Source organism: Pelodiscus sinensis, chromosome 3, assembly GCF_052426305.1.
Source record: "Pelodiscus sinensis isolate ZL-2025 chromosome 3, ASM5242630v1, whole genome shotgun sequence".
Taxonomy (NCBI): domain Eukaryota; kingdom Metazoa; phylum Chordata; order Testudines; family Trionychidae; genus Pelodiscus; species Pelodiscus sinensis.
The window spans coordinates 91,673,216-91,695,894 of record NC_143054.1 but is presented as its reverse complement, the minus strand read 5'-3'; the positions used below and the strand labels follow the sequence as shown (position 1 = coordinate 91,695,894).

At 42.2% G+C, this 22,679-nt stretch overlaps 1 protein-coding gene across 5 annotated transcripts in view; it reads right to left on the bottom strand.

The window, feature by feature from the left end:
- Positions 1–221: 221 nt before the first annotated feature.
- NCOA7 (nuclear receptor coactivator 7) overlaps positions 222–22,679 on the bottom strand; it is a 124,670-nt gene continuing 102,212 nt past the window's right edge. For 4 of the 5 annotated variants that reach the window (XM_006139438.5, XM_006139436.5, XM_075924110.2 and 1 more), the window contains 6 exons: positions 13,332–13,479; positions 7,225–7,347; positions 6,351–6,503; positions 5,585–5,680; positions 4,765–4,838; positions 222–2,598 (listed from right to left, as the gene is read on the bottom strand). In XM_006139438.5, coding sequence (XP_006139500.3) covers positions 2,463–2,598; positions 4,765–4,838; positions 5,585–5,680; positions 6,351–6,503; positions 7,225–7,347; positions 13,332–13,479 — 730 coding nt within the window. In that variant the 3' untranslated portion in view covers positions 222–2,462. Of the gene's footprint in view, positions 2,599–4,764; positions 4,839–5,584; positions 5,681–6,350; positions 6,504–7,224; positions 7,348–11,308; positions 11,553–13,331; positions 13,480–22,679 lie in introns of those variants that run through there. The other variant, XM_006139439.4, reaches the window with a different exon arrangement.

The following is a 22,679-nucleotide window of genomic DNA, read 5'->3' as shown; positions in this document are numbered from 1 at the left end:
TTAGAAAATAGCATACCAGAACAACTCAACTTCCCCATCTACTGAATTCTGCCTCTGCCACAACCTGTACTTTTAAAATTCTCTTCTAAAAGAGGATTCAGCTACTATTCCTGTCTGAAGTATGTGTGCCTTAAGGTACTGTTGGTATTATTCCCTGACTTTTATGATAATTCACTTTTTGTAAATAAATGTAAAGGGGGAAAACATCCAATATACATACGTGAATGCATAAATTCCTTTATTGAAAATATTGCGATAGCATTGCATTACATATATTCAATATTCATAGATTAAAGTGTAAAGGGTCACAGAAGTTTGAATGAACAACACTGCTGAATATAGAACACAGCATTTAGATATGCTCTGACAAGTATAGAATAATGGAATAAATGGTAGGTAAATAAGAGATACATATGTAAAATGGCAAACTTTTTGCTTGTAATTAGTGAGTGGTATGCAACTGGCCAAAATGGCAGACATCATTAGTTATTCCTAGACTCTCTCAAACTACTATGCTATTAACAATTTCTAAAATATCTTACAGTTAAATCCATCAGACTTTTTATGGTGAGTATATCAAGTGGAAGAAAACAGTGTTAACAGCTTACATGCACTGTGTTATAGACTTATTTTTACAGCGTCAGTTTTTAACTGCATGGAACCTCTATGTGGACTTAAGATTGACTTATACTTTTGAAAGAAAAACACTTGGCAGCTAAGTTGTTCCCTTTTATTTCTGAAAGATGGGAAAAGAGGGTGAAGAATAGTAACTATTTGAAATTATACTACTTTAGTGGAATATTCCAAGTGTATTCAGTGTTTTTTTAAATGGAAGCGTAACACCATTTTTAAAACCTGACTTCTTTTAAAGTAATTAACTGGATTCAATATGACATGGTTACATTTTGCTTTGAACTCTAAAGTAGGACAGTATTCCTCCTTTCCTACTAACAGAGTTTATCATTGAAACAACTTTTTTAAAAACAACCACAAATCAGAATGGGTCATATACCATAAAGAAGCAAGTATTTTCCTGTTTCCTTCAGTTACCTTTCGTACCTATGGATGTTTTCATAGCACTAACTTGATTAGAGTTCATTGCTGCCTTTTGCAAATGTCCCTCAAAAGAAAAAAATTCTGGTCTGGATTTAAATGCCACTTCATTAAACCAAAAGAAATAATTAGTTACTTGTTAAAGCATAAAATCAGCCTGTTGGTTCAAGACTTTCAGGAAGGAAACCAAATATAAATTACCAAGGAAACGTATTACATCAACATAATATGACCTGTTTGGGAAAGAACATTCCTTCCCACTTTACACATTATATTTTTTCAGCCATAAAAAAACCAAACCCCAAGATTTTCTTAAAAATAATAATAATAATAATAATAATAATAATAGATAAAAAAACAACAAAAAACACCCCAAAAAACAGTAGGGTTAGACTAATGGAACAGCGAGCTTTCAGTACAACCACCTAAAGTGTGTGAATAACAAACTGTGTTTCTTTTCAGACATTTTCTTAGTAAGGAGTATAAACATGCCAGGGCAGAGCCTCAGCTTATGTAAACTGTCATAGCTCAAATGACGTCAACCTATGACAAGTTAGTTAACCTAGCTAAGAATGTGCCCTGCTGTCCTACATTTTGCTGAAACAATAGAAATATGACAGCGGAATCAATAATGGATGCTGAAAGACCCATCTCTCTCCTACCATCAACAAGAAATCCAGAATTATGCACTCAGTGTTTCTGCCAAACAACAAAACAAAAAAACCCAAACACCCCAAAATTGGGGAAACAACAAAACAGAAACAAAGTTTCATTTACAAAATAAAAAAATTATAAAATTAACTTTAGAAATCAAATGGATTTGTTGCCAGCACATATGAAAACCACCTCAATAGTATTTTTCTGTTATATTCTGAGGTTTTAAACATTAAAAAATACCTAATACATTTTAAACAAATGTACTATACAATAAACAATAAATTAAAAGATTTAAAACACATGTTCCGTTTAAGTGCTGTGTTCATCTATTACTTCAGATGATTATTATTTTCATGGCAAACAGTTTGTAGAGTTTTTTTTTGGTTAGCACTTATATGTAATATAAATACCATGGAATGTATTACGTTCCCCCACAGTATTTTTTCACAGTTACACAAAATAAAAAAAAAAAAACTGCTTTAAACAAATTCATACACAATTAATGTCTTCATAAGCATCTTGTTTCCTTTTTGAAGGACTGTTGGAGGGAAGAGAGTAAAAGCACTAACACAGACTGGTCTGCTTATTGTTTTCTCCATTTTTGCCTCTTAAAATTGGGTTTCAGAACATTTCAATGTGTATTCATGCTCTGCATGTTACCAGAAAGAAAGTGTTATATTGTGAGGCAGCCTGTGCTGGAGATTTAACTTTCAGTATCCTCAATTAACCCAGTCAATTAGGCAGTCTGTTTTTCACTCAAATGTCCATACTTCCACATCTTGTATTATGAAATCTTCTTTCTTGGATAGGATGTCATTATTGAAGGTGCTGCAGGAGTTGCTTCTCCCATGATACAGATCAGAATCTAGCCATAAACCAAATCGACCACTAAAAAAAAAGAAAAAAAATGTTAAAGTTATTATTTATAGCAGCTAAGCCCACATCTTTGTTAGCTGGAAATTAAACAAAACCCCTGCAACTTAGCAATTATTCTATCAACAATAGTTGATAAATTTTCACTTGCGGCTAAAATTAAGGTCCTGATCTATCAAAGAACTTAAAACATATGCTAAATTTTAAGCTTGTAAGTAGCTCCATTGACTTCAAAGTTTAAGTAATTTGCTAAATTAGGAACAAAACCCAGATCCAATCAAATGAAATTTGCAGTGGTTACATGGCTACCCACTTGCCCACATTATCCCCTCTTCACAAACATGAAATAATGGACAATGTTTGCTACACTCTGTTAGCAGGAGAGCTTCATTAACTGGTAATGCCTCTCTCTGCAGGTCATTACTAAGTGCAAAATATTAGCTGCCTAAGTTGCAGATATTTGATTTCTTGTAAGGGAAGTCAGTGTCTCCAGTACCCTTCTAATAAGACCCTGAAACTGCCTGAAGTCATTAACCATGGATGGTGGTGGAGACATAAGTCACGTCATAGGTGATGACGATCAAATGGGTGTGTCTCAGGGTAACATCCTCATCTGCCTTTGTCTCCTGCTCTTCAAATGTCTCCTCCTGTTGTGGATGGATACATATCCCTAAGAGGCATTCCTTGTGGTCTGTGAAACTGTTGTCAATACACAGCCCATGTGTCCCAACCTGGCACTGATGGAGCCCCGTTAGAAAATGGGAGTGGTATAGACAACTGGTTTCATCTTTCTTAGTGACCAGCAAAGTTTTCCCTATGCAAAGGCAGATTCCCAAAGCAGTATGCCGGAGAATTCATCAATTTCAAGGAGACTAGGAGTCCTTTCCTCCATATCCTACCATTGGCAGGCAGCCCCTGAGGATGGAGGAGATCCCTGTACAGGCAGTCCCCGAGTTACGTGGATCCGACTTGTGTCAGATCCCTACATACGAACACGGCTTTTCTAGCCGCGGAGGACGGGGGCGGCGGGACTGCCCAGATGCGCCGCAGTCGCGCCGCCCACGTCCTCCACGGCGAGAAAAGCTGCTCCGTGTCTCCCTGGTCTGCTGGGGGGGGGCGGGGAAGGCGCAGCTAGTGCCCCCCCCCCCAGCAGACCAGGCTTTTCTCTGCCTACCCGGCAGCGCCCCAGCTGCTCTGTCCCAGGCATCCAGATTCAGCCGCTGTTGAAACTGATCAGCGGCTGATTCCAGGAAGCCCGGGGCAGAGCAGATCTGCCTCGGGCTTCCTGTAGTCAGCCGCTGGTCAGTTTCAACAGCGGCTGAATCTGGACGCCAGTTCCGACTTACATACAGATTCAACTTAAGAACAAACCTACAGTCCCTATCTTGTATGTAACCCGGGGACTGCCTGTACTGCAGAATGACCTCTTGGAGATGCTTCGTACATATCAGCCATGGGGACTCTGGTTCATCTGACACAGAAGTCCTTTGAATACCGAAATTCCTGTAGTACCAGAAAGGACCCTGGCATCGATGCTGTTGCCAACAATTCTGCAGCTGATGCTATCAACCATGATGGGTGGACAGGATATATTATAGATGTCAGGTGCTGATGCTTGCTTGGTAGTGAGGGTACCACTTATACAGACAACCCCGACAGAGCTGCTTGCAATGGGAATGATGATTGGGTTAAGGTGTGTGACAGCAACAGTAGCTGAAAAGAATGCTTCACTGCTAATGGCAAGGCAGAACTCAATGGCATCATGTGCATACAGGTGCCCCATCAGATCTATGCTTCCAGTCCTTGGATCTAACTACAACTCTCTGTGCAAAACAAAGAGAAGGCCAAGTATGTGCTAGGCAGACACGCTAGGATTCTATAATGCAGAGGCAGTAGAGGAGGAACTGAAGGTGATTTGCAGGTGCATGCCTATGTCGCCACAGAGTCTGCCAAAAAGAGGCGTAGGGTGCATGTGCAGGCCAAATGGACACTTCTGACTAGAAATTTCTAATCATGGCTTTGAGAGGCATATGTGCTCCTAATGTAGAATGCTCATAAGGACACTTCAGAAAAAAAAAAGTATCAATCTACTGTACAAACCAGTTTTCCTTGCACACTTATGTAATAACATCCCTTTTCACCCAACGGGTAGTATTTCAAAACCAAAATCCATACACTTACCCACCACCTCCAAGTTCTAGAGAGCTGATATCTCCATTGATAAAGTAGGTGTTTTCTCCAGACCACTTAAAAACCTGAAGAAGCAAATATGATCATCAGGAATCTAATACACTAAAAAAAGTAAGCTAGGGAATTATTCTGAGTAATTTAATGTGTGTGTCAGGGAGAAAAAAAAGCAGCATGATTCATATCTAAAAAAGGCACAGATATAGACTGCTTTAAATTTTACTTGTGTGTGCAATCAACACACCTTTCCTTTTTAGAGAGAAACTTTTTAATATCTTCAATATTTCAATGCAGTGTTTTAGGACTGTCTCACAGTTGCCCCTTCTCTAGTTTTCTTGTCACTACAGTCTTAAGTTCTACGTGAAATGAACTGCTTCTGTTGCTAGCCCCCTCTTTGCTTTTATTTCATGGTTAATTCATTATATTTTCCCCACATAATCAACCTGCAAACTTCTTCTCAACCTCATGGAAGAAACTGGTCCAGCTCTTTTAATCACCTTTGCCTCAAGTATTATAGTTTGGTAGCACTGAATGAATAGTTTAATGATTAGCTCCACTCACAAGCAGTATGTCATACACTTTCCAATGGATGCTTTCTGAGGAGTCAATGTTTTTCTTCTCTAACCAACAGAGCTGGTCCAATAAAAGATTATTACCTCTCCCAACTTGTCTCTCTAATGTCCTGAAACCAATATGGCTATTTCAACATTGCAAAAGGCTGTCTTGATAGTATGCTGTATCAGTAATGTTTTATCAAGCATGTTTCACAAGTGGAGCTCCCCATAGCCTTGAGTCCCCTCCCCCAATGAGTTACCTTGAAGTTTGGACTAAACGTGTAGAGGAAAGTTTCGCCCGTGCCATAATAGTGGTCACTAAATCTGAAAGGGTGTGTTGCATATGCTCCAAATATCTGTCAAAACAAAAATGGTTGCGTTATACTTGAAGACAATTAGCAAAATTCAAATGGAGAAAGGACTTTCAAAAATAATTTCTGACAAATAACTGCACTGGTGTTTTAGGTAATAACGGCTAATTAGTAAAATTCAGTAAAAATTGCTGATTTGGTGTCTGGGTTGTACACACCCCTTTTTAGTTTTAAAAACCTCATAGCTCTAGATATGGGGATTCTAGAAGCTACCTGAATACTTCACACCAGTTCCAATAATGCTTTGCCAGCTCTCTGCTATGTTACGACAAATTGGTAACTGAATCTGGTTAGTGATTGGGATGGATGCTTGTGAGAACACTATTACATTTTCTATGGAGCATGCTTTGCAACCGTGAATGCTGTAGAGATTTTACCTCTTTTAGTGCTAGTATTTTCCTGGGTTTGATTTTAAGGATTATATACTAATTTAACAGTAGTAAGCATAGTGTAAAATATATCTCAACTTATTTTAATTTATGCTATTGCACATCATTGAATTTGGCAGAAAACTGCTGCTTTGCTAACAAGCATACCTATGTGAAGGCTTTACTGCAAATGATAAAAACACTTATGTTTAATCTATTTACAAATCTTAACATCTTCTACAATGGGTCATCCAAATCAAATAAATGCATTATATTCAAGTCCTAACCTGGTTGTCCATATCTTTGATGACAAGGAGGACTGGACAGTCAAGAGACGCTGATTTCCTATACAGAGTTTTCAGACTGGTTCCATGTTCCAATGTGCTATATGCAAGCCGCCATGGATATCCCTGCACTCTTGCTGGCAAACAGCGGGCAAGCTAGAAGTGAAAGAAAAGAATGGTGTAAGCATTTAATTATACATAATTTCTTTCTCCATCTCATATTGACAGCCAGGAGATCATTGTAAAGAGTTGTGCCTGACACCTAGACATTAAAGAGATGAGTATTAACTGCGATTGATCAACAGACAAGTAAACTCACACAATTATCTCAAAATTAATAGTGATTTAAAAATTAATTGTGATTAATCGCACTGTTAAACAATAGAATACTAACTGAAATTTATTCAATTTTTTTGATGTTTTCCTACTTTTTCAAATATATTGATTTGTTACAACAAAGAATACGAAGTGTACAGTGCACACTTCAAATATTTAATTATTTATATTTGCACTTTAAAATTATAAAATAGTATTTTTCAGTTTACCTCATACAAATACTGAAGTTCAATCAATCATAAAAGCATAGCTTACAAATGTATATTTTCTGTTACATAACAGCATTCAAAAACAAATCAATATAAAATAGAGCCTACAAGTCCACTCATGACTAATTTTTAAAATTGTGCAAATAATCATAACATTTTTTTAATCGCTTGACAGCCTGTGTGTTTACAATGCATTCAAAATAAAGAGATGAAGAAGTCAGAAATTTCAAGTTGCTAAAGTGTGGCATTATAACTGCTAATATAACCATTCTACTATCAGCGGGGAAGAAAACGAGACTGTAGGAAGCAAACAAATCAGAAATCCATTATACCTGTTCTATGTGCATATTCTCTAGAAGCGCACTGTGGTGCTTTAGGACAGGCAAAGAGTCATCTTCTTCCTCACAGTAACTGCAAATGCTCTTTCGACGTTTTGCCTCTTCTACAGTAATAATCTGAGACACAAGAACTCAAGTATTATAAATGCGAGTGAATTTCTGGGTTTTCATTCATCTGAAACTTGAAAAAGCATGATTAGACTAATGGGCTTAAATGAGTATACAGGCCCAGAAAGTGAATATATCCTACCTATGCAGGATCACTCAGTGTAAGAGGATACATACAATGTAACATAACGAATAAAAGAAATGCTCTTTACCCTCTCCCACAATACAAAACTCAGGGATTACCTGATGAAATTAAATAGGCAGCAGATTCAATACAAACAAAAAGAAGTACTTTTTCCCCACTCACACCACAATTAATCTGTGGAACCCCTGTCATGGGAAGAAGTGGTGGCCACAAAAATAACAGGGTTAAGAAAAAAGAACCGATCAAATTCACGGAAGATAGGTCCACCAATGGTAATTAACTGAGATGGCCAGGAATGCAACCAGTGTTCCCTCTAACATTTTCTATTCTTGGGCAGGTTGAATTTTCTTGTGTGTACCACCAATATTGAGGTAGTGTGTTGATGTACACCACCAATACAAACAAAACACCCAGTGTGTGCGTGTGTGTATATATGTATGCGTGTGCGCGCACGCGCGCACACACACACACTCTCCATATATACATATTTTTTAAGCAGCCCATTTGCACGGAATAAAATATATTAAAACAAGACACTAGTGACTAGTTGCTGTGAGGTACACTTAGTGACTACAAAGATGCTGTACAAAGGTAGGGAATTAGCCTTCTTGCACTAGAAGAAGAGAAGAAGCCCCAGAACAAATTAACACATGGCTTCAGGGTTTGCAGACATTTGCATGTTTCAAAGAGCTTGCAAAACAAACTAGAATCATCCTACAAAACAACTAGAATCACTCCTAGTACTTGCTATTTCTAACTCATAAAAGCCAGAACTCTACCAGATAGTAAAGATCTGGCCTTAATGCAACACAATTTACCATGTATTAATTAGTAACACAGGATTTAAAAAAATTATTAAGTTCAGAGTTTAGGTATCTGCAACACTCCAAAAATTTCTGTTTAAAGAATTAAAAAACAACAAATAGTCCTGCAACACATTAGGACTATTCGCTGTTTTTTAAATATTTTTACAGCTATAGACTCACACGGCTACCCCTCTGAAACTGTTAAAAGAATCTTTTTTTCCCCTCATCTTAAGACATTAACACCTGTATGCAAACTTAGCTTGAAATGTTAAGATGCAAATGTCTTTCTAGCATGCACACACACGGCTTTCCTTCCTTCCCTCCAAATCAGCCTAACAGTGAAGACTGCAGTGAGTCAGACACCCCAAACAAACCACCTACTGCCTCCACCACTGCACAGATGCCAACACTCAATCACTCCCTTTCCCCCACCTTACCACATGCAATCATTCTCATTACCACCCCCTTCCCAGCCCAGGACGATTGAAGAGGCTGTTGCGTTTTGGTCTCTCTGTGTATGTCTACATTGCATTCCTTTGAAAGAGAGGAATGCAAATGCAGACAAGCGAAATTGCAAAAAAAAAAAAAAAAAAAAAAAAAAAAAATAGGTTTAATGGTTATTTCAAAAGAAGGGGTTTCTTTCAAAATAACCATGTCTACATGGTGTTATTAATCTCGAAACGGGCTATTTCGAAACAGCGGCTGGACGTGATTACGCAATGAAGTGCGGGAAATTCAAATCTGCGCTTCATTTGCAATTTCGCTTGTCTGCATTTGCATTCCTCTCTCGAAGGAGGAATGCAATGTAGACATGCCCTCTGGCTCCTCTCTCCTCTCAAGCCAATTAATTACTCCCTCCCCACTCCCAGCCACTCATTCCCTGCTTATCTTGGCTGATTGTCTTCCATTTCAAGCATGCTCCAAGCAGCAGCAGAGGCCCTGTCCCTGCTGCTCAGCTGATCTCCCTGCCTGTGTGGTGAGCTTTGAGCCTCTGCACAGGGCTCAGAACGTAGTTACACAGTCGCTCAGCTGCACATCTTAGAGGAAACTTTGGATGTAATCCCATGCTTGAGGCAACCCTACACTCTAACTGCCAGAAACTGGGAGTGGAAGATGAAGTGGATCACTTCAAAATTACTCTTATCTCCCAGGAGCTCTGGAACAGTCACTGTCAAAAGGCAAGATGGACTAACTGGACTATTGGTCTGACCCAGTACAGCAGCTAGCACATACTTAGTCCAACATCAAAGGACTGCAGAGGCCACCTCCTCCTAACAGGCAACATGTGCACCTGGGGCACAGGGTGTGGGATGTTCTTAAATATGAAGGATATAGAAGACTAACTTCTTGCAGTTAGTCAAGCATAATGAACTCTTCTGTCAGATGTTAATGCAAAACACTGGTGTAAATAAGGCTATAAGTTTCATTTTCTATTATTACTAAAACAACAGCCATACCAAGAAACAAACTGAAATAAAACACACCAAAGAACCAAAAAAAGAAAGTTACATTTGAGCAAAACCTGGAAGAGGGCAAGCTCTGAACGAAACTATATGCTTAGTCAAGTATTTAGTCCCAAATTTTGTAAGTTCTTGTCTTTACAATAGTCATTTTGGGAAACTGAAGTTTGTTTCAATAAATTTTAAGAATGTATTCCAAAGTCAAAAATATCATGGTATTTAAAACAAAAGTCTATCTTTTCACTAGAGAAATCATCCAGTAATTCACTGGGAATGCAGAGAGAGGTAGGTTGCTGACAGGCTTTAAATCATTGTGCTACAACTTTAAACACAACCTGGAACTATATAAAAACTCACTCGTCAGATTCAGATTCAAATGTCCTTTTGTATCTTTGTATCTGATTTTTCAAAGGAAGCAGTTTTTAAGTGAGGTGAAAGTTGGTTGTGCCAGGGGCAGATGTCCATTTTGCGGGGCCCAGGGCAGCACAATTTCGCGGGGCCCCCCTTTGCCACGCTGCATGTGCGGTGGCGCCACGTGCATGCGCAGGGCTTCTTGAAGCGTGGGGCAGCCGCCCCGCTCGCCCTACCCTATATCCGCCCTTGGGTTGTGCACAAGACAAAGCAGACTCTTGAAAGTGATACAGAAAAGTAGAGAGCCACTGGTTTAAGGGATGTGGAATTTCTGCTTTTCCCTTTCTTTTCTCATTAACTGTGTTTTCCCTGAAATCTGTACTTTTTTACATTTTTATTTTTGAATATTTTATAAATGACTTCTCTCCTCCCACACTGTAATGAAAAACACATACACATTCACTATTGTCTCAAAGCTTTCCTAATGCCTTCAGATTTCAAAAAGATCTCACAGCAAGTCTACCAGCAATATATTTTTATAGGGATGTATAACTAAATGTGTTGAGGCAAGCAGCCGCAGGTGTTTTTTCTTAACATATTCATCATTAATTCCTATCAATCATGAATAAAAAAGTCAAGCCCCCTCCTACAACCCAAAGAGCAACAGAAATCCAATTCTTAATTAAGTTAATACAAGAAGACAGTCAATGAAGACAAACACTCCAAAAGTTCATCTACTTGCATCACATCAAATAAATTCAATATCTCAATGCTGAACTCAGACCAAACAGCAATAACATACAGGACTATGTAGCACTTTAAAGACTAACAAGATGGTTTATCAGAGGATAAGCTTTCGTCTGGCCCACGAAAGCTCATCATCTAATAAACCATCTTGTTAGTCTTTAAAGTGCTACATAGTCCTGTATTTTGTTTCAGCTACACCAGACTAACACAGCTACATTTCTATCACTTTTCAAACAGCAATAGTAAGAGCTGCATTACCAATCATTTGCAAGTCAGTTCATAAGGCATAAACATTAAAACCCACACAGAGATTTGAACTTCAAAAAGGTTTTTAAGTACTCTCATTCTGAAGTACACAGAAGCAAGCACCATTGTGGAGAAATATTCAGCTACAATGCATTTTAGTTTGCTGGTGCAGATCTAAAACACAGCACCACAGCATTGTACACAATCCACCATACCTGCACAAAAGGCTCCTGGTTAGGTCTGACACAGTAAACAATCTGAATATCCAAAGGTATTTGTCGCATTCTCATTGTTTCAAGACTTTTTTTCCCCCACTAATCAAACTTCTCTGCTGTTTCCTATGCTACTGAGTCTGCCACCGTGGGGATATTGCTTATATATGTCCCCGGTACAGTCTTACTTTCTGTTTCCCCAACAGCAAGTATAAGTTTCACAAAGGATCAACACCAAATTAGGGCTTCATTCAAAGCCATTTCCTTGTAGCTCCACCTTCATGTGTAAAAGCTGCACAGGTTTTTTTTTAAACTTTTGGAACCATTTCCAGCTGTTTTCTCATTACTACCAGCATGTATTTAAAATAACACAATGACAGTTCAGCATAGTAAAACAAGAACTAATCTGCAGCATGGAAGATTCAGGTTAGATATTAGAAAAAAAATTATCTATATTGTTTAAGTACTGGAATATATTACCAGTGAAGGTCGTGGAACCATCCTTGGAAGTTTAAGAATAGGTTGCTCCAACGCCTCTCAGGGATGGGCTAGGACAGCAGATCTCAAACTATGAGTCCCAAGGAGTGTTCCCTGTAAACTGTGTGCTAAACTGTGTGCTTGTGCAGCCACTCAAGAGAAATTCAAATGCTGCCCAGCTGATGAATAGAGCCCCCCCAGCTCTATTTGTGTTTGTACTGGTGGTGCACATACACACATGCTTTGGTGAACATAAAAACATTTATTCTGCACATGGAAGGAAAAAATCTGCACATGGATGGAAATGATTAGAGGGAACATTTATCGTGACCCCATTTCATGGGGTTGTCAGGGTTGGCATTAAGTCTTGCTGGGACTCCTTCCCCACACCAATAGTGGTGGCACTTGGGCTTTGGCCCTCTCAGGGTGGCAGGGCTTGAGTTGGCTTAGGCTTCAGTCCTCCCTCCTGGGGCTGTGTAGTAATGGAGGGCATCTGGGAGGGTAGAAAGCTCGGGGGGAGGAGGAGTGTCAGTGCTTGCCCCTCTGCTGCTGCTGCTGAAGTGGAGCCCAGAAGCCAGTGGCATCAGAGGGGACGGCACTGACCTACCCTAGTCTGGCAAGTTCCCTGGTTCAGGACCGATCAAGTCCCTGAAGGTGCAGGACCAAGGAGGTACAAAGTGTAACAAGATGTAGTTTTTCAAGCCTGTTACTATTACAGTACAGAGAATCTTTTGCCAGTTAGCACTAAAGGGTTCTTAGGATCACAATAATAGAAATCAGATGCGAATGCTACAAATAGGTCCAGTGTTACCCTTAGCACCAAATCCACATGCCCATAGACCAGCACCGAGACCTCCTTAACTCTGTCCCAGTAATGCAAAACTCAAAATAAAACTGTGAAGCATAAGTGAACTGAATCTATTCAGTGCACAACTTTTACTGTGAGGTGTAAAACTTTAATATCTTATCTACCTTATTCTTTTTCATATGAACATTATGAACATTTGGCCTTTTACACAAGCATATACAATCATCCACAGATCAGAGATACAGCAGCAATTCTATAAAAGTATTCATTACTGGTTTAAAACACATGCCCGAGCAAGCACTATGCTAAACGACATTCTCCACCTTGAAACTTCACTGAAGCTGACCAATAAGTGCCTTTCTGCAACATTAACACTATTATACAATTGTGAAGTTTAAAACAATTGTTCTTTCACTAAAATATTCTTTTAAAACACTGTATGATAGTTTCAGTAAGTATTCGGATGATTTCTATTGATTCTGCTAAAATCAGAAAATTTCTAGCCTGGCCACTACCTGGGCCAGTAGAGGATAAAAGAAAATGAGAGCTATTGGGAGGACAGTAGGTTTGTTGGATAGCCACAAAACCTGAGAACATTTTAATACAAAGAGTAAGAGTCAAATGAGTAAAAAAGAAATACCAGAATGTTAGGAAAATTAAAAAGGTGGGTATTTAGATTCTCAATGGGTAATGCACATTCCTTGTAACACTCTTGAATCTCTGAAAACAGAAGGCACTCACTTCCCAGCTCTTAGTTGATGGCTCACTGAAAAAGTTGTCTATCATATCAAGCTCCTCCTTTTCCACCACTACGAAACCTTGCTCTTTGGCATCTTTCCCATACACTTCTGGTGACCACTGAACAAAAAATGTATACAGATGATCCACTCTGTGAAACAAGAGGAAATATGGTATTCAGTTTTCCAGAAATGACATACAGTACAGTATGCAAATTTTACATACTAACAGAGAATGAAAAAGTGTTTGTCTATATATTTCACACAAACTAATACATTGCACATTTACAGTTCCTTAAATCTGAGCTTCTTCAACAATTTTAAAATTTCACCTCATCTCACCCTTGTGTCGTCCCCCCCCCAATTTTAAACGAGGAAGCTGAGACATAGGTGGCTTACCTAAGGTTATACAAAAATTGCGTGTCATAGTCAAGGATACAATTTGTATCTCCCAGTCTTATTTATTCACAAAATATAAGGCCAGAAGAAATCAATCATTATGATCATTCAGAAAGACCTGCTATATAAAAACATTGGCCAAAAAAAAAAAAACCACTTTCACCCACCAATTTTCACATCAGACTCATTACTTATGGTTACACTATAGCATTACTTTTTCCATTAGAAAGACTTAACATCACTATCCTCCCTCCTTTGATCTCAGTGGAAAAGATCAGTTGTTGCTGCTTTTCTGAAATTGGCTATATAAAAACAAGCATCCAGAGGTAGGTAGAGAGCTAGTTCTTCACATCTTTCTTTGCTATTTATTAAACACACCTTCAAAATTATCATCAGGTATTAGTACAGTAATTCCTCATTTAACACATGTCCGCTTAACACATTTTCGCTTAACACATTTTTTGAATTACATGACTGTCCCCGGAATAACATGATTTCCCCAGCAGGCCTGTTGCCGGCAGCTGTGCGGGGCTTCCCCCACCTCCCTGCAAAGCGGAGGAGGGTTTGCCGCTCACCGCACTGTTCCTCACTGACTCCCCCTCACCAGACACCTTGCCCCCTTTCCATTGCCCCTGCTTGCAGGCCGGAGGCTGGGTTTCCCCAGCCGGCCTGTTGCCAGCAGCTGCTCGGTGTATTCCCCTGCCTCCCTGCAAAGAGGGGGAGGGTTCACTGCTCTCCGGCGACCCCCCCTCTTTCTGGACGCAGTACGGGTCCTGGCAGACCTGTCACAGGGGCATACTCCCAACCCAATCCCTCTCCCCCCCCTTCCCTTCCCCAGAGCCAAACATCTCCCTTCCCTGCTGTAACCCAGTCCTGTTTCTCCCCCAACCTTATGTGCCAGTCCCAACATACACCACGGCTTGAAACGCAGTCCCCACCTTTTCCATTATTTTCAATGGGAAAATTGACCCCGCATAATATGTTTTCACTTAACACGATCATTTTCTGAAACATATCTATAGTGTTAAATGAGGAATTGCTGTATATAAAAATGAGAAAGTTATTCAGTGACCTGTTTATACCAAAATGATATTCTTGTGATAGAACAGGCATAGTGCAACGAGAACACCCCCTTTCAATCTTTCCTGTCAGTAAGTGCACCTCTCTCCCGGGGCCTAAGCCTATTGGTGAAAGTCAAAGTCCTAACTAGAGAAAGTACCTATGAAGTTATAAATACTTAAACTACAAAAGAATATTGTCAACTAGCACAATATTTTATTAGCAATCTTGAGTACCCCTTGATACAGGTAAAAACTGAAAATAAGGGCCATATTTTATGTATTTTTCCTGGAAATGTATCAGAGATTAATACAAAAAGAACACAGATATGTTCAGATGTGTACACACACCTCAGAGCTTACGTATGTGGCTGTTGGTTTATTGTGTGTATCGTCTAAATTAATACACAGCCTGACTTCAAAAGGCAGCTTTACATACACAGGCTGAACCTCGCTCGTGCGGCACCCTGGGGACCTGACTGATCCCAAATGAGGGGATTTGCTGGACCAAGGAAGGTCCCTCCCCTCATGTCCCATGCTACCACCGGGCTATGGTTGCAGTCTATTCCTGCTGCTGCCCCAGCCCCCCTGGGGCTCTCTAGATGCTGCTGGCCCCTCTGCTGTTGGGGCTGGAGCACCACAGAGAGCTCCACAGCCAGGGCAGAGCTCTGCAGCTGCCTGGCTCCGCAGCCAGGGCCGGAACTCTGCGGCTGGGGCCAGAGAGTCCTGGATGCCACTGAGGCTGGAGGTCCTGGGCCACTGGAGCCAGAATGGGGCCGGAGCTCCACAGATGGGATTTGGGCCAGAGCTTTCTAACTGCCGCTGAAGTCCGAGCTTCCTGGCTGTGGCCAGAACGCCACAGCTGCTGCTCCCTGGCCACTGGGGTCAGGGAGCTCTGTTGGGGCCAGAACTCCCTGCCATGCTTGCCTGTCCCCCTCCCCCAACACTGGGCTCCCAGCTGAGTCACCAGTGCCCCCTCCGGCACTCCTGCCACACCGCCCTCTTCCTGGGCTCTGTGGTCCAGGAATATCGATGGTCAATGTTGCCAGACCAGGGAGTCCCAACTAAGGGAGGTACGACCTATACACACAGACTAATATATGATTATCATACATATATCACATGCAATGCGTTGTGGTTTCCTAACAAAACAAGTTATTTTTATATATTTGAATGATACAAAAGTAGGATGAAAAATAGACTGATATTGATGTTTATTTTTAAGCTTTTTTAGATTTTTTTCAACTGAAATTTCACAGTTGCAGGGTTGTCAGACAATTAGTGAACGGCAGAGACATTGAGATTAAAAATGTCAAATTTGGCTTAATACACAAATTGTCTATAAATCGTTAACATCACATGTCAAAAGTACACAAAATAAATATCCTTAAATAAAAATAAAATACTAGTTTTTACTACTTCCTTGCTAGTTCACTTGTACCAAGCCTAATTAAAGAGTCTAAATCACTGGATTATTTCCACACAGTCATACTTTGCCTAGCTGTAAATTTCAATTATCATCAAAGGAAATATTTTTTGTTAGTTTGTGTGTATGGCAAAATCAATAGTTATCGACATTTACCAATAAAAAGCGAATCCATCCAACCATACCTACAAGATTCTTTTACATTTCAAATCATTTTAGGACTTATGATCTATGCATGACCGGTCTTGAAAATTTTTATAACACACCACATAAGCAATGTTGTTGATTTCCTCCTGAAGTGGGAGCAACTCGGGTAAGTGTACATGCTACAGTAAAACACTGGGGAAGCCTAGGTCAGCTGACTCAGGTTCATGTGGCTTAGGCTGGAGGGCTATACAATTGAAGCGTACATGTTTTGGCTCAGAGACCATCCTCCCTTGTGGAGTCACAGAGCCCAGACTTCAACCCAAGCACTGAGACCCTGTGATGGGGAAGCTCCCATAGCCTGAACTTCTACCCAGCATTTTTATAATCCCACAGCCTGAGCCCAAGTCAGCTAACCAGAGTCAGGCACAGGTTGCTGCAGTGTAGACATTCTCTTAAGAGTCAGATTTTGCTGATAACTACTTCATTGTAAATCCAGAGTAACTCTATTTAACACAGCGGAATTACACTGGTCAGACTCTAGCCCTTAGATCACTTAAATTATAAACCTTCAAATTCTAGACAGATTAGTCCCCAGTTAGCATTTTGCAAGTGAGCTGCAGGAGCACTTTTTTTTATATATAACACCACCACCGCTGCCACCACAGACACCACAAAAAAAACAAAAAAAACAACCTACAAAGAGAGACATAAAAAATTGGAGGCAAATGTTCTCCCGGATGTCAGCTACATCTTGGGCCATTGGGTTAACTTTCCAGAGATTTGGCTGCAACTCACCATGCCCATAAGAAGGTGGGTTTTTTTTTTTGCTACATCACAGATGTTTCCTTTCCCTAATTATAGAGCAGGAACAAGGTTACTCCTCCCTCATGCCCCTGTCAGCCTAGATACCAGCTGCACTAGAAGTCTTCCTGTTTTTACTGAATTTAAGTTCTCATTCTAATTTTTTTTTTAAAGTGACCATGGTTTCAAAGAAACACATTCCAAATGCAAGACCAAATCTAGTGTAATCTTTCAGAGTCTGTGGACAACATGTAACAGTAGCCCAGAGATATATATAATGCACAGAGTATCCACTCTGAAGTTTAATGGCAGTTTAAAATGCCCATTATTAATTACAGGCAGTCCCCGGGTTACGTACAAGATAGGGACTGTAGGTTTGTTCTTAAGTTGAATCTGTATGTAAGTCGGAAGTGGCGTCCAGATTCAGCCGCTGCTGAAACTGACCAGCGACTGACTACAGGAAGCCCGAGGCAGAGTTGCTCTGCCCCGGGCTTCCTGGAATCAGCCTCTGATCAGTTTCAACAGGCTGAATCTGGACGCCAGTACTTAAGAACCCCAGGCGTCCCAAGTCAACCGGTGCTGAAACTGATCAGAGGCTGATTCCAGGAAGCCCAGGGCAGAGCAACTCTGACCAGCAGCGGCTGAATCAGGACGCCTGGGGCAGAGTAGCTGGGGTGCTGCCGGGTTGGTCCAGTAGCGCCCAGACCAACCGGGACCAACCGGCAGCGCCCCAGCTGCTCTATCACAGGCATCCAGAGAAAAGCCTGGTCTGCTGGGGGGGGGGGGGGTGTACTAGCTGCGTCCCCCCCCCCCCAGCAGACCAGGGAGACGCCGGCGGTGGACTGAGACGCACCGCGGTCCCGCCGCCCGGGTCCTCCACGGCTTTGCTCCGCGTCTCCCTGGTCTGCTGGAGACAGCCGCGGTACACGGGAGCAAAGCCGCGGAGCACGTGGGCAGCGGACAGCCCAGACGCGCCACAGCTGTCCCGCTGCCGGCGTCCTCAGAGGCTTTGCTCCTCGTCCATAACTGTGGATCTGACATAAGTCGGATCCGCGTAACTCGGGGACTGCCTGTATTTCACTGCTCATCACAGTAACAGAACTCTCCAGCGAATGTGCTTCTCTGAAGTGGTTAGATAGCAGAAGTTAAAAATGAAATTAAAAAAAGGGGGGGAGACACCACAAAAGTTATGTGTACTACACAGACTGAGCAAATCTGGGGATGATCAACAGTAATCAGCTAGAAGGAGAGTGTATGGAAGGGTTATTCTATAACTATTGAGGACTCCACTCTGCAAATTTGAAGCCACTTGACTAACGTCAAATAACTAACAAAATGTGCATGCTTATAAAAGTATCAACCTGCCGAGAGGAGCCTGTAGCTGTCATAATGATGGAGGAAATAAGGCTTTTATTTCTAATTGCAAGATTTTTTTTCCCCCATGGACAACTTTAGCAGAATGATCTTTCCCACTTCCTGACTTGCTCAAGAAACAGTGTGAAAAATAATCCCTATGCTGAATGGATCAAAAAGTTTCCACATCCATTTGATCAACAGTTTTAAAATTTCTAAACAGACAACAAGATATCCAAGTTGCTTACAGACACATTATTAGCTTACCTTGCAGAAAACTTAATCACAGTTAAGCCAGACATGTCTAGCATGCAAAACTCTTATCCAAAGTCTGGGAAGCTAAATTTCTACTAATTCCTATGAAGGGACTGATATGCATAGAGCTACTGTTTGTGAAAGCATGTTTGAAAGTATTTTTATTTGAGGAAAAAAATATCTATGACAGAGCTAAACCAATTCACACATTGCAGAACCAAGCCAAATTCTATAATGTATGTGACAACTTCAAAAACGAAGTCAGACAAGGATGGACTGAGAGAAGCAGTGCTAGATTTCCCATTAATACCAGTTTCTTACAGCATTATGCTGTGGATGTACTGAAAAACTACTCTGTATGAATATAGTAATGTCTACTTATAAAACTGTGTGGTTAGCATTCACTAAAATCCCATGTACATTTAATGTAAATTAGGTGCAGCCCTTGTACTAATGGTAATACTAGAAAGGTTTTGTATCACTGATCTACTTAAGAAGCAGACAATTTTTGAGATAGTGGGGTTTGATTTTTTTGGCTTATTATTTTGACTAAAGCCAGTTTTACTGCCTAAGTCAGTCCTTGTATTAGGCTGTCATTACAAGAAAAGAAGAGCAATTGTTCAAAGACTGACTGTATGGAATGAAAATATGTCCCTTTTGAAGATAACTGAAGAAGTGATAGACACAACATGTCACCTCTGCTTCAGTGCAATGTTATGTGTCAAAATGGAGGAATTCCCAGTTCTTACTTTCTAAAAATTAGGAAATTGTCATCCATAACTCAAAAAGTTCTGCAACCAACATGGGGAAATCCTATCTTAGGACTAATTTTGCATACAAAGAGGACATGATCATAGAACTAAAAGTTAAAGTTTGCCTACATGCATGCAACTGTGACTGGATTACATCTGTTATATGCACAGAGAAAGTTTCAACCACATATATACTTAGTGCTTTAAAAGGCAATTTCCCAAAAATGAAAATTATAAGCCAGATCAGCTGGGAGAAAGAACTTGACAGAAAGTGTCAGCGATACTGGGCACAGTTCCAGAACATTTTACGAGATGTCCCCCGCATCCCGCCACCAAAAAAAAAAACCATGAGAAAGAAGGCTATGCTGGGTTAAACAAAACAAACAAACAAACAAAAAAAACCAAAACTAATACCTATGACTATACCCTTGCTTAGAAGGGAACTGAAAGCAGCAATAAAACAAAAACAAAAATCTGGTAGCAGTGAATATACATTAGAGGTGAAAAAACCTGTGGAAAATTAATAGGGATGCAAAAGAACGCAAGACAAAATCAATGGCTAGCAGAATTAAAGACAGGTATTTTAAAAGTAAATAGGAACAAAAGGAATCCTGACAATAGTACTGGTTCATTATGTAGAACTATCACTAATAATGCAGAAAGGTGGAAGTACTTGAAAATATGTTTTGTATTTGGGAAAAAGCTAAATGTTTTCATATCATATGAACAGGGCTCAACAAAGTATTGAATCTACTCGCCTGTGGCAAGTAGATTTCAGCCAGGCGTCCCGTTTGTTTGCGGCACGCGCATGCGCAATGCGGGTCTTGCACATGCGCGATGTGGGGCTGGCGAGCGGCTTTTGCCACCGTTCGTCAAGCCCTGCATATGAAAATGAAGAAATAATTCTACATTAGGAGCTTAAGAGCATGTTAAATAGCAACTACTGAGGTTAGACATCAAGTCAAGAGGTTAGGACAACTTTCTTCCAAGAATTTTAAAAGACTTGGCTGAGTAGCATTTCACTTTTAGTAAATCTTGGAACACTGGGCAAGTTCCAGGAAATTGGAAGAAAAGTTGTATGTTGTGCCAATATAGGCAGTCCCCGGGTTACGTGGATCCGACTTATGTCGGATCCCTACTTAAGAACGAGGTGAGGGAACCCCGAACTAGCTGCGCGCCCCCCCCCCCGCAGACCGCCAAGACGCGCCGTGGCGGTCCCGCCACCCGCGTCCTCCGCGGCGAGAAAAGCTGTTCCGCATCTCCCTGGTCTGCTGGGGGAGCCTCCCCAGCAGATCAAGGAGACACAGAGCAAAGCCACAGAGGACGCGGGGCGGTGGGACCGCGGCACGTCTGGGCGGTCCTGCCACCCGCGTCCTCCAGCAGACCAGGGAGACGCGGAGCAAAGCCGCGGAGGACGCGGGTGGCGGGACCACGGCACGTCTTGGCGGTCCTGCCACCCCCATCCTGCGCGGCAAGAAAAAGCCGCTCCGCGTCTCCCTGGTCTGCTGCGGGGGGGGGGGGGGCGGGCGCAGCTAGTGCGCCCTCCCCCCAGCAGACCAGGCTTTTCTTGCCGCGGAGAACGCAGGCACCAGGACCGCCGAGACGCACCGCAGTCCCGCCGCCCCCGTCCTCTGCGGCGAGAAAAGCCTGGTCTGCTGGGGGGAGGGCGCACTAGCTGCGCCCCCCCCCCCCCCCCCCCCCCCCAGAAGACCAGGCTTTTCTCGCTGCCGGTCAGTTTCAGCAGCGGCTGAATCAGGACGCCTGAGGTAGAGCAACTGGGGGGCTGCCGGGTTGGTCCCACAGCGCCGAGGTGCGGCGCTACTGGACCAACCCAGCAGCACCCCAGCTGCTGTGCCCTAGGCATCCCCAAGTCAGCTGCTGCTGAAAGTGATCAGCGGCTGATTCCAGGAAGCCCGGGGCAAAGCAGCTCTGCCTCGGGCTTCCTGTAGTCAGCCGCTGGTCAGTTTCAGCAGCGGCTGAATTGGGGACACCTGGGGTACAATATGTACCAGTTCCGACTTACATACAAATTCAACTTAAGAACAAACCCACAGTCCCTATCTTGTACGTAACCCAGGGACTGCCTGGAGTCCTTTACATCCCTAATACAGACTACTTTTCAATCTGTTAAAATTTTACATGCCTCCCCCCTCCCCCAAGGAGAGTAGTGGGAAGTGACGGCCAGTATGTCCCTTGGCCCGTGCTGCGTCCCCAGCTGCCACTCCCTCCATCCCCTGTCCATCCATGGAGGATACGGCAAGAGAGCTCTTGTGGCCAAAACCAGCTCCTGGCCCGGCACTCTTCCCTTGGCTGGACACGGAGCCCTGGGGGGGGGGGCGGGGAGGGGGGGACGACTGAAAAGGAAAAGAAAGGTTCGGGCCCACCACAAGATTGGGTGGGGGAGGCGGGAGTGTAAATGGCAGCACAGATGGCAAATGGAGGATGGATGGTGCCTCCTGGGATATCAAGATCCTATCTTGCCAAAAATTGCCTGGCAGAAAGTCCCAGTCCCATGGTGGGCCTGATCCTTACTTTTCCTAATCTTTCTACTGACCTCATAGAGTACCGTCGTGGATCCCCAAGGGTCCACGGAGCACAGGATGGGAACCACTGGATTAGTCGACTACTCGCATTCCTTCCCACCTTGCTGCCCAGTGGTCTGGGACCCGGCGCAAGCCGGGACTGCTTAAGTCCTGGCTCACGCCGGGTCCCAGACCTACCCCAGCTGTGGCTCTGCCTTTTTAAATATGGTAAGAACCGCCTGGCCCTTACTACATTTAAAAGGCAGAGGTGCAGTGATCCTGAACTTGTGTGAGCTGGGACTACTCAGACCATGGGCTGCTGCTGTAGGAAGGGTAGAAGAAAAGGCTACTGAGTTGTGCAGAGCTGGGGGCTGATCTGTGTGTCAGTCCACACACTTTGTTTCTGTCACCCCACACACATACACCCTGTCACACACTCTTCTCTCTCCCCCATACACTTCAGTTGAAAAGTGGCTGGCAATCTATTAGGATGTCTATATAATGGCATGACTGAGAAACCTAGGTCATGTGACACTGTACCTGCCCCCATGAGGCACTGGAAACCCTTCCCAAAGCACCCTGTGGTCAGTTGCACAGTGGGATAACTACGCAGAGTGCACTACTCTCCGTGTCAATGCA